The following is a 14575-nucleotide window of genomic DNA, read 5'->3' as shown; positions in this document are numbered from 1 at the left end:
CTCTCATGTAGACCCCCTTTTGCAGGCATGCTTACTGCAGAAGAAAACTAATTTAATTGGTCTTAGTGCCCTTTCAAGTTTCAATTTCATTCAAGAGATCACAAACTGTTTTGCATGGAAATAATGACAGTAACTTCAGGCAATTATCTGCCTGCAAAGATCTTTACAAAATCCTGGTAGTGGGAGTCAAATCTCTCAGGCTCTGAAATATTTCAAATCAAAAGCAGAAAAATATAAGTCAACAAAGCAAAAATATCATTATTCCTGCACAGTTCTTATATTGTAAAATGTAGCTATCCATAATTAAGAAAAATTCATGAAGAAATTTTCAATAATATGATAAAGGAATAAAATACTTTATAAGAAGTGTTCGCTTAATCAACTGTCCTTTCCTCTGAATTGTTGGTTTATTTTTTAGAAGGATTAAATTTCCTGTTTTTTTACTGTGAAGAAGGAACTGGAAAGGTATGTTGTCCTGTACTAATCTGGAGAAAGACATTAACAACATCACATTACTACAGCATATTAAAAATATCACCAAATATTTGCAGATTCTTTGGAGCATTTTGGTATCAATTGCAGCATCTACACTAGATTTCCTCAGCACACATTGTATCCAGAACGTTTTTTAGAAATTTTAGAGATATTTTTATTTCAATATTCTACAAGTTTGAATCAAGGTTATGCTGTATATGAAAGATAACAGACAACCATCACTGGTCAGTGCTATTACTGACTATAATGTCCTTGCAGCTTTAATAGGTACTTTGAAGGTCAGAGCATCTTTGGAGAAGGATGACTATGAGGAATTCAGATATATTTCAGCAATAAGATTAGAGATTTGGTGTTCCATGGGCCTTTTTTTGTGAAGACTCAAAGGAGAAAAAAAAGACTGCTCAGAGAGATTCCACAACGACAGCCAAAACCAGTGTTTGCTATAAATATATATTGTCTTTATATGTATAATTTTGATTCCTAAAATGAATGTAAATATTTAGAAAAATCCTTAGTTTTCTGATGTTCTGAGTTGTCAATCAAAAAAAAAAACTTCTGTAAGAGATTCCAACCTCCAATCTGATTAAAAGTCTTGCATGACAAATGAAAGTACTTTTCAATCCCTTTTTTGCTTGCAGCTGTCAGGAAAATTAATCCAAAATGCCAGAGGTTTTTACTCCAGCTATGGAGCCCCATAGCTTTTTCAAGAATAAAAGGAGAATTGCTGGGGGATGCATCCTCCTTTTTATCCTAATTCCTCAGCCCCATTTCCTTCTCTCTTTCCCTATTGTCTTAGGTACCTGAGAGGTACAGACTTCCCAAATCACCTAATGCAGACCCTCTTCTAATGAGAATCCTCCCCCCCCTTCCCTTTTCTTTGTTTCTCTGTTCTTTTTCTCTAACTCCAGGAATTTAGCGTGGCCTTGGGTGAGTAACAGTCCTCCGGAATTTATGGTTTCTACTATTGCTTCTTTCACCTATCAGTACCTGGCTCTATCTACCAGCAGGCCCACAGTTTGTTTGTAAAAACTCCCTCTCATTCCTTTCACAGCTTTTCGCTATGTGCAATCAGTGTGTGATTGTCGAGTTACATACTTACACAAACAATGGAGAAAGAAGGAAAACCTGAATTTTACTGTCAAAGTGTAACCAAATGCTCTGTCTGGAATTTTATACCAAAAATTAATAGTGATGGCTTCAGCATGATTACATATTTGCAAGACTAAATCTCATAGTTGTAGTACAAGGCATAACCTTTCTGACAACAGATGACTCATGTTAAGTGAAGATGAGGGCTGCCTACCTAAGTGGCTGCTCCACATTCTCCCCACAAGTGGATTTTTCACACAGAACAGCACCCTACACAATGTTGCCTAGCAGGTGTAGATATGGGATATGGCATCTTTACCAAAACAGCCCTTGCTTATTTTTTTCCTTTTTTTTTAAAGGTGCAAAAGTGCCTAATTACAAGAGACAGAATTGAGAATGGTGATTGGTGTTTCTCTGACCTTTGCATCTAAGTACCTAATCACCAGCAAGGGTCATCCTGTCCTTGACCTTTTGTACAGACACATTCTTATCCCTGGACATTTCATTTTCTAGTGCCACATCTCTCCTGCCTGAGGGAAACACATCCTGAACACATCACATGTCGCTGTTGAGGCAGGACAGGAACAAAAAGACTGCAATTCAGAAGACAAGAAGCAAACTGATTTATTTAAAATACACTGCTCTTTCTATAGGGAACATCGTGCAGACCAATTTCATTGGTCTTAAAGTAAAAACATCTCAGATCACTGGCATGTGCTGAATGACACACAGTGGTAGAACACATCTATAAACAATGTGAACAACAAGAGAGACAGAGAATTATTTACATTCCTTTGAAACTCTTTCCCAGGCCTAGCCTGGCAGAAACCTCTCATTTTCTCTCTGAACTGAGAATATCCATAATCACATGGCTCAAGGTGCCATTCTGGGACAGGGCACCAGAACAGGTAAAGAGAGTAACACTGTGGATCTAGCTATCGCATCCAGCAACACAATTCTACTAAGCAAAATTGACTACCTGAAGTCTTAAGCCAAAAAAGAGCTGCATCACTAAAGATGGACATGCTTATAGAGGAGTACACCTAATGCTAAGAGCTTTGTGTGTGAGCTGGACATTGTGCCCTGGCTGGCAGCAAATAGTTGGAGCCCCAACAAATAAGTCAGGAACAGGCACTGACCTTCTGCTAACAAAGGGCACAGAGACCTGTGGTGCTAGGTGGTAGGGGTGGCGGTGGCCAGTCACCTAGAGACTCTGCAGGACCCAATAAGCAAGGAGAAGACCTCAGCCAAAATATCACCATTGGATCAAGAGGCAAGTGCAAGGGGCATGAAGGGTGGCCACATAGATCATAAGGGTGTAAAAGCCCAGGGATTCCTGAGAAACAGCACATGCTCCTACCGAGCTGCTGCATCATGATCAAAATACTTCCAGGAACCCAGCATCTGGGACACTGCTGTGGGAAACGTGGGGTCAAGACAGCAAAGGAAGCTTGTATGACAGTGTGAGTATGGTGTGCGCAGGGATTCAAATGGGGCACCCACCAGGTCACTGGAGCCACCCACTGCAAAGTGATCTCAGTCCCAGCAGTGAAAGTCTCACGGGTTGTGAATGTTATTTCTAGAGTGGAATCTCAATGCTCAGACAGGGAATCCGGAAACTTGAAAAACACAATAATAAAGACTTACATTAAAGATATTATTACCATTGCAAAGGTTTTACATAAGTCCATATTACAACATAATAACAATAAAATTACATGCAGTGTGATTGTTTGCTATTATCTACCGTAAGTCCATAATCTAAAGTGCATGCTTTAAAGATGTAGAATACATATTTTCATCTTTATTTGTCATGTTTTGTTCCGTTTCAGAGTTAGTTGCTTTTATCTCTGGAATTTATGTCCTTTTATTATGGAGTTTCTATCCTCAAACTCCATAGTTGTCAGTTCCGTCTTGAATCTAACAAGCTAAATAGAACACAGATATTTTTCCTGCTTTCTCTTGAATACTTGCTCCCTATCCTTTTACAATTCCAGTCTTATCTCATGTGTGATAAAATGTACGCTTTGTTGTAATAGGCAGGATTTGATCTGACTGTAGGTTGTATCACGATTAATTATTTTGGTCCTTTAACTCTCATAGAGAACTTTTTCTTGTTTCTACACTAAAACAGTAATGCTTTAATGCATTGAATTGGGTTTGCAAGGGCAAGCTTTGGAGGGGGGTGGGCTACAGGGATGGCTTCTGTGAGAAGCTGCTGGAAATTTCCTCCATGTCCAGCAGAGATAATCCCTGGTGGCTCCAATACGGACATGCCGCTGGCCAAGGCTGGGCCAGTCAGAAATGCTGGTAACACTGCTGTGATAACAGATTTAAGATGAAAGAAAAAAAGTTCTTATGCAGATGTAATTGTGGCCAGAGAAGAGTAGGGTGAGAACGCGTGAGAGGAACAACTTTGCAGACACCAAGGTCAGTGGAGAAGGAGGAGTGTGGTAGTGTGTTTTTCTGTCTCCCATGGGTGGGACCCCAGGATGCAGTAGGTAAACAGCTCCCCTCCCTGAGAAGCCTCGGGTGATGAACTGCCCAAACCCCCATTCCCTGTCTCCCTGCACTGCTGGGGTAGGAGGCAGAGCTGGAAGAAAGGAAGGGTGGCAGAAAGCTGTTTTTAAGGGGTTATTTCACTTCTAATTATCCTGCTCTGATTCTGTCAGTAATAAATTCACTTCATATCTCTAAGTTGAGCCTGTTTTACCCATGATGTTATTTGGTGAGTGATCTTTCCCAGTCCTTATCGCAACCCATGAACCTTTTGTTAAATTTTTTTTCCTCTGTCCAGCTGCAGAGGGAAGTGATAGAGGCTTGCCAAGGTCAAACCACAACACAGATTAAGCTAGTAGCATAGCATCAAAATACTCTGGCGCTAAAGGTAACATATTTAATATGGCTAAGACACTACAGTTCAGATGATTAGTTTAGAACCAGTTTTGCATGTTACATGAATTTTTAAAAATAATATATCACAATACCTATGACCATGTACTGAAAAGCAGTGTGTTTTAAGCCCTCTAGGCCAAGTACATTCTATATGCACATTTTCTCTTCCAGTGGCAGGATCTGGAGAAAAAGTTTGCTTCTCTTTGGTTATGGCTATTACAACATTAAACACTATTGTTCAGAACAGTTAAAATAACAGATGTGGCATCAACTAACTTCTTCCTACTCTTGTGCTGCCTCTAGTAACAAAATTCTATTTGTTGGCATTAGAAAAATTTACAAGATCCACATAAATAAATTAATCTGCTGCCAGGCCCTTGAAAGTCATCACAAAACATGTGTACATTGGGGCAGCATGGGTTAAATATAGACATATTCAGTTGCTCACAATGCACTGCACCATTTCCAATATCTACAGTCCTGTATACCAGTTTACAATGTTAACTCCATCCATCACTGGAGTTCTTTAGCAGCTAAATGTACTATCTGAAGCATCAGGCTTCAGATTTAGAGATAGTTTGGGAAAGCTATGAAAAGTATTTGCAGTTTGGTTTTGGGTGCAATTATTTTAACATAAATAATTTTCCCCCTTTTTTCACATTTAAAAGTAGATTTTAACATTTTTCTTTATTACTACTCCTCTACAACATCATTGTATTTATTACCAGAACTATTTATTGTGGGCTATTTTTAGGACCAAAGGTTTTTAAGGGGGTCAGATCCAAGCATGTGGAAACCTATTTGCTCATTTTGGAAATAAATGCTATAATCTGCAGTATTTTCTTTCTGGCCTGGTAAGCAAAGCCTGACCTTGCATAGTAATGGTAGGATTTTGACATGTAACACTGACTTTGAGAAACTGGGATAGCACAACAACGAACAAGAATTTGCCTAAGCAAACATTTGAGGATTTTTAGTTAGTTGAAAAGATAGTCGAAGCAAACTCAACTGTAATTCATAATGAAAGGGCAGCTGATCTCAGGATGGATAAGGAATGCTGCAGCCCCGTATTATAGCCTCTGCATTACAAGAACTGGTAGGCTTTTCCCATTATCCAAAAGGGCATTAAGTAGTAGCCATATGCTGCAAATCTGCTCTTCCCTGCACTTTCCTGTCAGTTGTGATGTTGGTTACTGTTACAGGGCAGCAGTCTGCAGCATAGGAATTGTGAACAAAATAGACCTGGGAAAAAAAACTTCACCATTCTTACATCTCCGTGCCTTCTCTGTGCTCCTGGTACGGGCATCAAAATTTAGCTACTAATGTAATACATGCAAGTTATGTTCTCAGACTGGAGTAGCCTCATTTTGCGGAGAAACTCCTTACGTTTTACTTCTCTACCACACTCAAATGAATGAAGCTGTTCCTCATGCGGAGGTGAAGCTTCTTACGTTTCAGCTTAGGGCTACTGGTCCTCATGCTATCGCTGGGTACCACTGAATAATCTGGCACCATCCTCTGAAAATACCCCATGCCTTAAGAACCTCCTGAAATTACCGTGCCGCCTCCTGCATACTTCTCACAGCCCCGTCCCGGGGCTGTGAGAAGTATGCAGGAGGCGACACGGTAATTTCATGTAGCCGTGCAGCTGCCACGGGCACTGCCGCTAAACCGGGCGTGTCCCGGGCGGCCCCGCCGCCGCCATAACGGCCGCGCTGGCCCGACCCCGCCCGCCCCACGATGCCCGCGGAGGCGGCGGCTCGCACTGAGGAACCCTCCTCGCCCGCAAGCTCGCTCGCAGCTCTGTCCGCCCAGCAGGCGAAAGGAAAGAGCTTCCCCCCGCCCCACGAAAGGGAAAGGCAGCCACGACTGTCCCACCGCCAGCCGACCCCTTTAAGCCGCCGGGCGCGCCAACTCCGCTGCGCCGCCACGGGATTGGCCCGCGCAGCCCGCCCACAGCCGCAGCGCGCCAAACCTGCCCGGGCGCGCCACCCCTGCCTCCCCCCACCCCCGCCGCGGCGCGGCCAATCAGCGCCTCCTCCGCGCTCGTGGGCCCGGCTCCTGCCCAATAGAATGGCAGCAGCTGCACGGCCTCGCCCTCAGGCCCCGCCCGCAGAGGCGCGGCCGCCGCCTTTCCCGCCCAGCGGTTGGCCGGCGGGAACAGACTCCCCGTGACACTCGCGCCGGCCGGGTGATTGGCTGCGCTCGGGCGCGAAACGTAACGCGGGAAAACCTGGGGCTCGGCCCGGGCTGCGAGCGCGGAGCTACCGCGGCGGCAGCGCCGGCTCCTCCTCGGGCATCGCCGCGACCAGGGCTGCCAGCGGGGCCGGCTTCGCTTCGGAAAGGTGCGGGGACGCTGTGACTGCTTCGCTCCGGCCGCTGCCATGGCCGGGGGTCGCCGCTGACTTGGGGGATCCGCTCGGGGGTGGCCGCGGAGGCGGAGGGGTGCGGCGGGCGAGCCACCGAGACGCAGGGAGCCGCCGTCCTCAGTGATGAGCGGCTGAGGCGAGCCCGGGCGGCGACAGGTGGCGACGGCGGCGGGACCTCCGTGCAGCTGCACAGCCCATTCCGGGACACGGGCGCGGAGAGCGGGGCCGTGCCGCGGCGGAGCGCTCTCCTTTCCCTCTCTACGCGCTCCCTCCGCCGCTGCCCGCGAGGGTTCGGCGATGGCGGAGCGGCTCCCGCCGGGCCCTCCCCCGGTGATTTTTTGCCAGGACTCCCCGAAGCGCGTCCTGGTCTCCGTTATCAAAACCACCCCGATTAAACCCTCCTCGCGGGGGAGTGGAGGAGAGGAGCCGATGCCCGTCCCGCCCGTCCCCACCAGCCCGGGCTTCAGCGACTTCATGGTCTACCCCTGGCGCTGGGGCGAGAACGCGCACAACGTGACCCTCAGTCCCGGCGGCGGCGACAGCACCGCCGGCCCGTCAGCCCTGCCGCCGCCCCGCGGGGGAGCGGGCAGAGTCCCCGGCGGGGACGAGGAGAAGGCGGGGAGCCCGGGGAGCGGCGCCCGGCACCGGCACCTGAAGGTGAGGGCGCGGCGGGCGGGGGCGGGCGGGCCGCGCGCGCACGGGGTGACTCCGCGGCGCGCGCCCCGCCCGCGCTTCCGCCCGGGCATTTAAAGTGAAGTCACTTCCGGCAGCGGCGCGCGCGCCGCGGGGGGCGGAGCGGCTCGCTGTCCTCCCGCCTTCAGAGAGTAAAAAAATAAACCTAAAAATACCACCCTTGCCATCGGAGAAAAAAAACCGTTTGTCCCGTTCTGGGTTCCTCAGTACAAGAGAGACATGGAGCTCCCGGAGTGAGTCCAGTGTAGGACAACAAAGATTATTCAGGGACCGGAGCATTTATTTTATGAGGAAAGGCTGCGGGAGCTGGACCTGTTCACACTCCAGTAGAGACGACTGAGATGACTTTATTAATGGGTATGAGTATCTTACAAGGGTGCCAAGAGAATGGAGCCAGGATCTGCTTGTGACAAGCTGTAGGAAAAAAGGCAGTAGGCAAAAACTGATACACAGGAAGTTCCACCTCAATATGAGGAGGAATTTCTTTATATGTTGGTGACCAAGCACTGGCAGAGGTTGCCCAGGGCGGTTTTGGACTCTGTGTCACTGCAGATACTCAAGAACTGTCTGGACACAGTCTTGTGCCATGTGCTCTCTAATGACGGAGCAGGCAGGTTGGAGCAGATGCCCCACTGTGGTCCCTTTCACCCTGACCCATTCTGTGATCCTGTTGTCACTTTCTCCCCACACCCCTGAGTGGTGGTGCCTGTCATCTCCCCTCCTGCACCGGGCCCTTAGGAATGGGCAGGGCACAGTCTGGTGTGGCTCTCTGCTGTCACAGCACCGTCCTGGGTCATGCCATTGCTCCAGGGGATGCTGTGCCAGTCGGCCAAACTGCGGCGGGGGGAGGAAGTGCCTGAGTTTAGTTGCCTCGTTATTTACACCCAGGATGGAATAAGACGTGGCCGTCCAAGAGCAGACACTGTCCGAGACCTGATCAGTGAAGGAGAGCACTCTTCCAGCAGGATACGTTGCAATATTTGCAACAGGGTCTTCCCACGAGAGAAGTCACTGCAAGCCCATAAACGAACTCACACTGGTGAGTAAAACGAGTGTGTGAATAGCTGGGGAGAGCCAACTAGGAAGCACAAACAAAAGAATTAAATCCCCCCCCAAACAAACATGAAGTTATGAAAGAACTTGACCTGTAATGATTTTATTGTGACTGCTAAATTAACCATACTTTGCTCCCAGTGCTTTTTAGCCAATCAAAGGCTTTGTAAACATATTTGTTTTGGGGAAGTGTAGCAGCAATTTGGACTATAATAGTATAGTCACACTGTGTAAACATTTTATCTGTCGATGTCACAGACTCACTTTGTAAGAAAAAGAACAAGTCTTGGGCTTGGTGCTCTGTACTTCAGCTTTGCAGCACTTTCTATCCTGATTGCGTCTTCTCTGTGATTTGTTTCCTCTTTGCTGATGTATTTTTCACATCACAATTGAAGTTTTGCTGTAGAGGTTATAGTAACCGAGAAAGTGGCAACAGTGGATTGTCACATCCTTGGAAGTGTGCTTAAATATTGAGAAGAATGAGAGAAGAGTCCACATACTTAAAATCACCACCCAGTTGATTTTTCCCACCACCTAAAATTAATTTTTTAGTGTGCATTTACTGAATTGTATTTAGAAGGTGATTTTCAGTTAAGTTAAAATTTATGATGAACTCACTCAATACTCAGCTGAGCTTAAACTGAAGATGCTGTTTAAGATTTTAAAACAAAGCAAATACATTCTATTTCTTCAACAGAACACTGTGTTTGCCATAAAATATGAACAAATGTAGCTCATAATACAGACACAACCACCAGCACTTCCCCCAAACCAACCAAACAAAATCCCACAAAAGCCTTGGCTCTCACCATCTGCTTTTGCCTCTGGTCACTATGACTAATCTAGATAATACTAAACAGCAGCAGTGCTCATTTTTTGGTCAAAATAATGTTATTTCACTCAGTCCTACAATGTGTTGAACTTGTAAGAACTACTTAACTGAGTAGAGCTTACCCTGTCATTCCTCTGAATTAGTGAGCCAGACTCACCCTCATTTTGTTGCCTTCCTAAGGGTGGTGGTATTGGCATACCTTTGTGTAGTGTGTGCAGTTCAGATGTACTTGAGGAAGGAGACACCTGCTACCTTTGTTCTTCTGGTTGCAGTTTGCATGGAGAACTCTTCATTGATGATTGATTTAAGAAAACTTAAATCTGGAATAAGTTTCTCATGTAGTCTCCATCATTATAACTTTTCTACAACATGAGATATGAGACATTTGTATAATCTTGTAGTAATGTTGACCTCAGGTATTTCATCCCAGTTCAGGCTATGGTAAGGATAAAATTTTTCTTGTTACAACCTGAATTACATTACTTATCCAATTACTTGTCCATATTTCTTGGTCTATATCTGCAGTTTCACACAACTTAGGTAATGCTATCTAAGAGTCTTAAACCATAAAATACGATAAAGAAAAGTCACCACTGGATACTATGACACTCCTAGTCATCTTTCATAAATCTCTTCTGTTACTACTTTTAGGTGAAAGGCCTTATTTATGTGACTACCCAGATTGTGGGAAAGCCTTTGTACAGAGTGGGCAGCTCAAAACTCACCAGCGTCTCCATACAGGAGAGAAGCCTTTTGTCTGCTCAGAGAATGGTAAGTCATCAGAGAACGATTTGCAGCTTTCTGGGGTCAGACTGATATTGGGAATGTATGTGTGTTCACAAGGCAAAAGCTTTGGAGTTTAAATTTGGTGGAAATTTTAGGGAAGGGAAGAGCCATGCAGAATCTGCTTAATTCTGCAGGTATGTATGTAAGGATTGCATGCTTACATTCTCCGTGGATACTAATGTATAAAATTAATGCAGCATGTTACGAACTGAGAGCATTTGGTTTTCAACCAAACCTAGATTTTTGTGAATGGTAAAGGATGGATTCAGTGGCATTTCCATCCCACAGATGTTACACTTTCTTTGGTTGGGTGCTTTCTGCAACATGTTCTTCATTGTCACTCTGTTTTTTTAAGGCTGTTTAAGCAGATTCACACATGCAAACCGTCATTGTCCCAAACATCCCTACGCCAGACTGAAGAGGGAAGAGCTCACAGACAGGCTGAGTAAGAAGGAAACGGCCGACAATAAAGCTGTGGCCGAGTGGCTAGCGAAGTAAGTTCCCTCATGGTGTCATCTTTCTCAAAATACTTAAAAGAGTGGTCTGACACACCATTTATTTTTTGGAATAGTTAAACCCCAAGAAAGCAAAACTAGATGTTCTTCCAGTACACATCAGTACAGCCTTGCTTCTCCTTGAAGAATCATGAACTCCTGGTCAAGACAAAGTTACTTATGATACTTTTTTCTTACAGTTTTGTTTTGTTTTGTGTTTGGTCTCTGATTAAATACTTTTTTTAGCTTGATCAACACCTGCTAATACTTGATTAGATGGTGCTACAGTTTTACTGAATTTGCATTTGTATGAGGGTTACCATATGCCTAGGAAGAAATGCCTGCTGAGAACAGCATGGAGACAAGAAATCTGTCACAGATGTTCACTTGGGCACTTTACACTTAAAATACTGAATAAAGGTTTCTGACAGCTTAAATACTACCATATAAGGGCTGAAAGGTAAAGCCAAGTGCAGTGCCCAGTTGATTGTAAGCTAATACTTGGGAAGTTTTTGCCCGTTTTGAATTGTTGGTGTGCAAGTCAATTGTATGTATTTTACAAGTATTCCTCATGTTTGACGTTACAGGTACTGGGAGACTAGAGAGCAGCGTGCTCCTGCTTTGAAGACCAAAGCAATTCAGAAAACAGATCAGGAACAGCAGGACCCAATGGAGTATCTTCAGTCTGATGAAGAGGATGATGAAGAGAAAAACAGCGCTCATTCAGCTGCCCGTCACCATCGTCTCCAGGAGCAGCGTGAACGCATGCATGGCGCGCTGGCACTCATTGAGCTGGCAAACTTAGCTGTGGCACCCCTGCGACAGTAGATAGGAGCAGTCTCTGCCCATAAAAAATGTACTTTCTGGTGTTACTTAACCAGTTAGATCCCAAGCATAAGCTAAGCACCTTACTTGCTTATAATAGGCTGCTATTCTGTAGAATTTATGAAGAATGTTGTTGCCCCGTAACATGGGGTGAGAGAATTGCACTTTTGATAGAGTAGAAGACGGATGTAAAATTTCTAAGTATTTTGTAAATATGGGACTGCATAAGGCAGGGTTGACAAATTTATGTGTCATGGGAGGCTAGATTTTGCAAGGTTAACTCATTTATCTGAAGCAGATTTCACAGGAAACATTTTTCTGAACAAAGTGTTCGCGATTAGCAGGATGGTACATGTGGCCAAAGAAGGCTGACAAAAAAGTAGTTATCTGACTATCTAGCAAAGTGATGAGTCTGGGGATATTGTTAAACAGCAATGAAATCCTGTTTTTCTAATGTCTGTATGTCTTTACCTAGCATCTCCAAGGCAAAGGGCAGAGGTTAGTTATCTCAAGTTGTACAGGGAAAGAAAATGCTTCATGCAGGGAATATCTTCACTGTGACTGCCCAAGGTATGAGGCTTGACTTTGCTGCTTCACATTTTTTAAATTTGATTTCAGCAGAATCTCTTGGTAGCACTTGTTATTCCTAACATGTGTAGTTGGGAAGTTTTGCACATTGTTTTATCTGAAAATGATTAGTCTTGCAAAGTCTTCTAAAAGGTAAAGAACTGGTAATATTTTTTCAGGTGTTTTGGGCCCTGTAGTGATTTGGCACTTGATTTTGTTAGTAAAGGGGTTATTTACAGGGTGGTATGAGTTTGTAGTAAACTATTCTAGGTCTTCTATTAGCAAACACTAAGTTTTAAAGTATTGCTTTTATAATGATTAGCAAATAGAAGCCTCCATACTTACTGTGCATAAAGCCACCTTACTGCTTTACTCCAGCATAACATGCCAATTTTTTGTTTACTAACCATAGCACAGCTATAAAGTAAACACTGCTGAAAAGTATTCACTATACAATTAGAAAATAGGCTTCCAAAGGTAGTTACAAGTGTGTTAACAGTGTGATTTCATACATTTCCCAAATAAATGAAGTTGCAGAATGCTGCCTAGTACTCAGATGCTATAAATGATGATACAAAATGTTTAACAGGGTATCTTGTCACTTTGTGAATGTTATGTACTTTCAGTAGCATTGTCTCATGGTGATCTTTTACTATATTTTGCTTTGAAGGCAGCCAGAGATTCCTCATATGCTAACAAAACTTTGTTTTCAGATAGGACTTTTGTGTGTGGTTTTGTTGTTGGTTGTTGTTAAGCTACTGCTTAAGGGGATATTAATAATGTGTATTTACTGACCTGCTCGCTTTAACTTCTTCCTCTCATTGGAAGTCAGGAAATTCAGATGAGAAGGGGAGCCTCTTTCCCTCTCACTTGAACTGAAAAGGAAGAAAACATTTCGTCAATCACTTGATGTAGGCTGACCAGATGCATACAGCTGTACCAGAAAAGTAGAGTGCTTTTACGTCAGAAACTGCAGCTGTTGAAGTATGTTCTCTGATAACCTTTTGTGGTTGAAAATCTCATTAACCCAGTTTATTTAAATCCTGTGTTGATGCACTTAACTAAAAAGTAATTGAATAATTTAAAAAAATAAAGTGTCTTTCATAGTTTGTAAATAGTTTTGCACCAGTGATACGGTTTAACTTCTGCTTCAGCTTCTGAAAAAAATAGGGAACACTAGTCATACAAGGCTTCTTTGCCTACATAAAACTGGTAATTCATTAATATATGTAGGTTTTCGATTTCTAAAAAATATTAAGTGCTTCTGGACTGTTCATCTGGCTTCATGTGAATAGTCTGATCCCAAAATGAGCCCTGAATATACATCTTGTAATTCTGAATCATAACTCACAATTGCTCCTGAGTATTTCATAGGACAGAAGACTGTAATTACCAGCCACCTGCAGACTGGAATACTACTTCATCAGGATTGATTGTGGGTTTTTTGGTCGGGTTTTGGGGTTTTTTGTTTGGTTTTTTGTGTGTGGTTTTTTTGTTGGTTTGTTTTTTGGTGGTTGGTTGATTTGTTTGTTTGTTTGTGGTTTTTTGTGTGGGTTTTTTTGTTGTGTTTTTTTTTTGGTTTTTTTGGGTTTTTTTTGTTGTTGTTTTGGGGTTTTTTTTTGGGGGGGGGGGTTGGTTTTTTTTAGGTTAGAGGTTTTCAAATTTCTTTTTTCAGTCAGCCAGAATATTTCCTCAGGTCTTTGAAGTATGACAAGTACACTGGATTGTACTTTGCCAGACAAAATTCAGACAGCTGAAGCAGTTTTGGATCATGACAAGTTTTGGGTAAAATACCAAGTTAAAAAAAGCAAAGATGAGATGTGCTTTTCATTTTTGTAAGTGATTACATACAAGAAATCGTTTGGTGCTTTGAAAGATTGAAGGTGTTGTGTGGCATGAGTTAAAAGCAGAAGAGTTGATGTGCTGTCATTCTAATAGATGCTTTGAATAAAAGTTTGATTTTAATTTCCAGGTTTAATGTGTGCTGTTTGGTAATTATTACATACTCAGCCTCTTCCTCTTTTCTGACTCGTTGCAGTATAATAATGTGCATATTTATAAATCTGACACAAGTTAAACCACCCGAGGCAAATTGTTTAGTTCCGGGAACTTGTGAGAGTCCGTCGCCCCGCGCCAAGCCCAGGCCGAGCCCTGCGGGTGCTGAGGGCGGCTGCGGCGGTGTCCTGCCGCGGGGGAGGCCCCGGGCTGCCCCGGGCTGCCCCGGCCCGGTTGAACAGCTCGGCCGGGCTCTCTGGGACCGGGCTGCCGCCCGGGCGCTGCCGAGGCGGAGCCCTGTACCCCGAAATTGAGTTTACACCGGGCGCTGCCGCCGAGCCCCGCGGGCCGCGCGGCTGAGGCGCCGCGGCGGCGGCAGCGCCCCCCGCAGGCGAGGGGCTGCGCGGCGCCGCTCCGGGGCCGCCCGCGGGGCCGCCGCGCCCGGACCCGCGGGGAGGCGGAGGAGGAGGAGGAGGAGGAGG

At 44.6% G+C, this 14575-nt stretch overlaps 1 protein-coding gene across 1 annotated transcript; it reads left to right on the top strand.

Moving 5' to 3' along the window:
• The first annotated feature begins 6623 nt into the window (after nt 1–6623).
• ZNF367 (zinc finger protein 367) lies at nt 6624–14069 on the top strand. The gene is made up of 5 exons (XM_021534718.3): nt 6624–7505; nt 8430–8580; nt 10078–10197; nt 10568–10706; nt 11294–14069. The coding sequence occupies exons 1-5, from the start codon at nt 7146–7148 to the stop codon at nt 11532–11534; spliced, it is 1011 nt and encodes a 336-aa protein (XP_021390393.1). The 5' UTR covers nt 6624–7145; the 3' UTR covers nt 11535–14069.
• The last annotated feature ends 506 nt before the right edge of the window (nt 14070–14575 follow it).

The sequence above is a fragment of the Lonchura striata genome, chromosome Z, assembly GCF_050655825.1.
Source record: "Lonchura striata isolate lonStrDom1 chromosome Z, ASM5065582v1, whole genome shotgun sequence".
NCBI lineage: Eukaryota > Metazoa > Chordata > Aves > Passeriformes > Estrildidae > Lonchura > Lonchura striata.
The sequence above is the reverse complement of the archived record's forward strand: the minus strand, read 5'-3'. Positions and strand labels throughout refer to the sequence as shown.

Coding starts and splice junctions, on each gene's coding strand:
- ZNF367 (XM_021534718.3), top strand. CDS start 7,146: ATGGCGGAGCGGCTCCCGCCGGGCCCTCCCCCGGTGATTTTTTGCCAG. Junction 7,506..8,429: donor CCCGGCACCGGCACCTGAAG/GTGAGGGCGCGG, acceptor ATTTACACCCAG/GATGGAATAAGACGTGGCCG. Junction 10,707..11,293: donor GTGGCCGAGTGGCTAGCGAA/GTAAGTTCCCTC, acceptor TTGACGTTACAG/GTACTGGGAGACTAGAGAGC.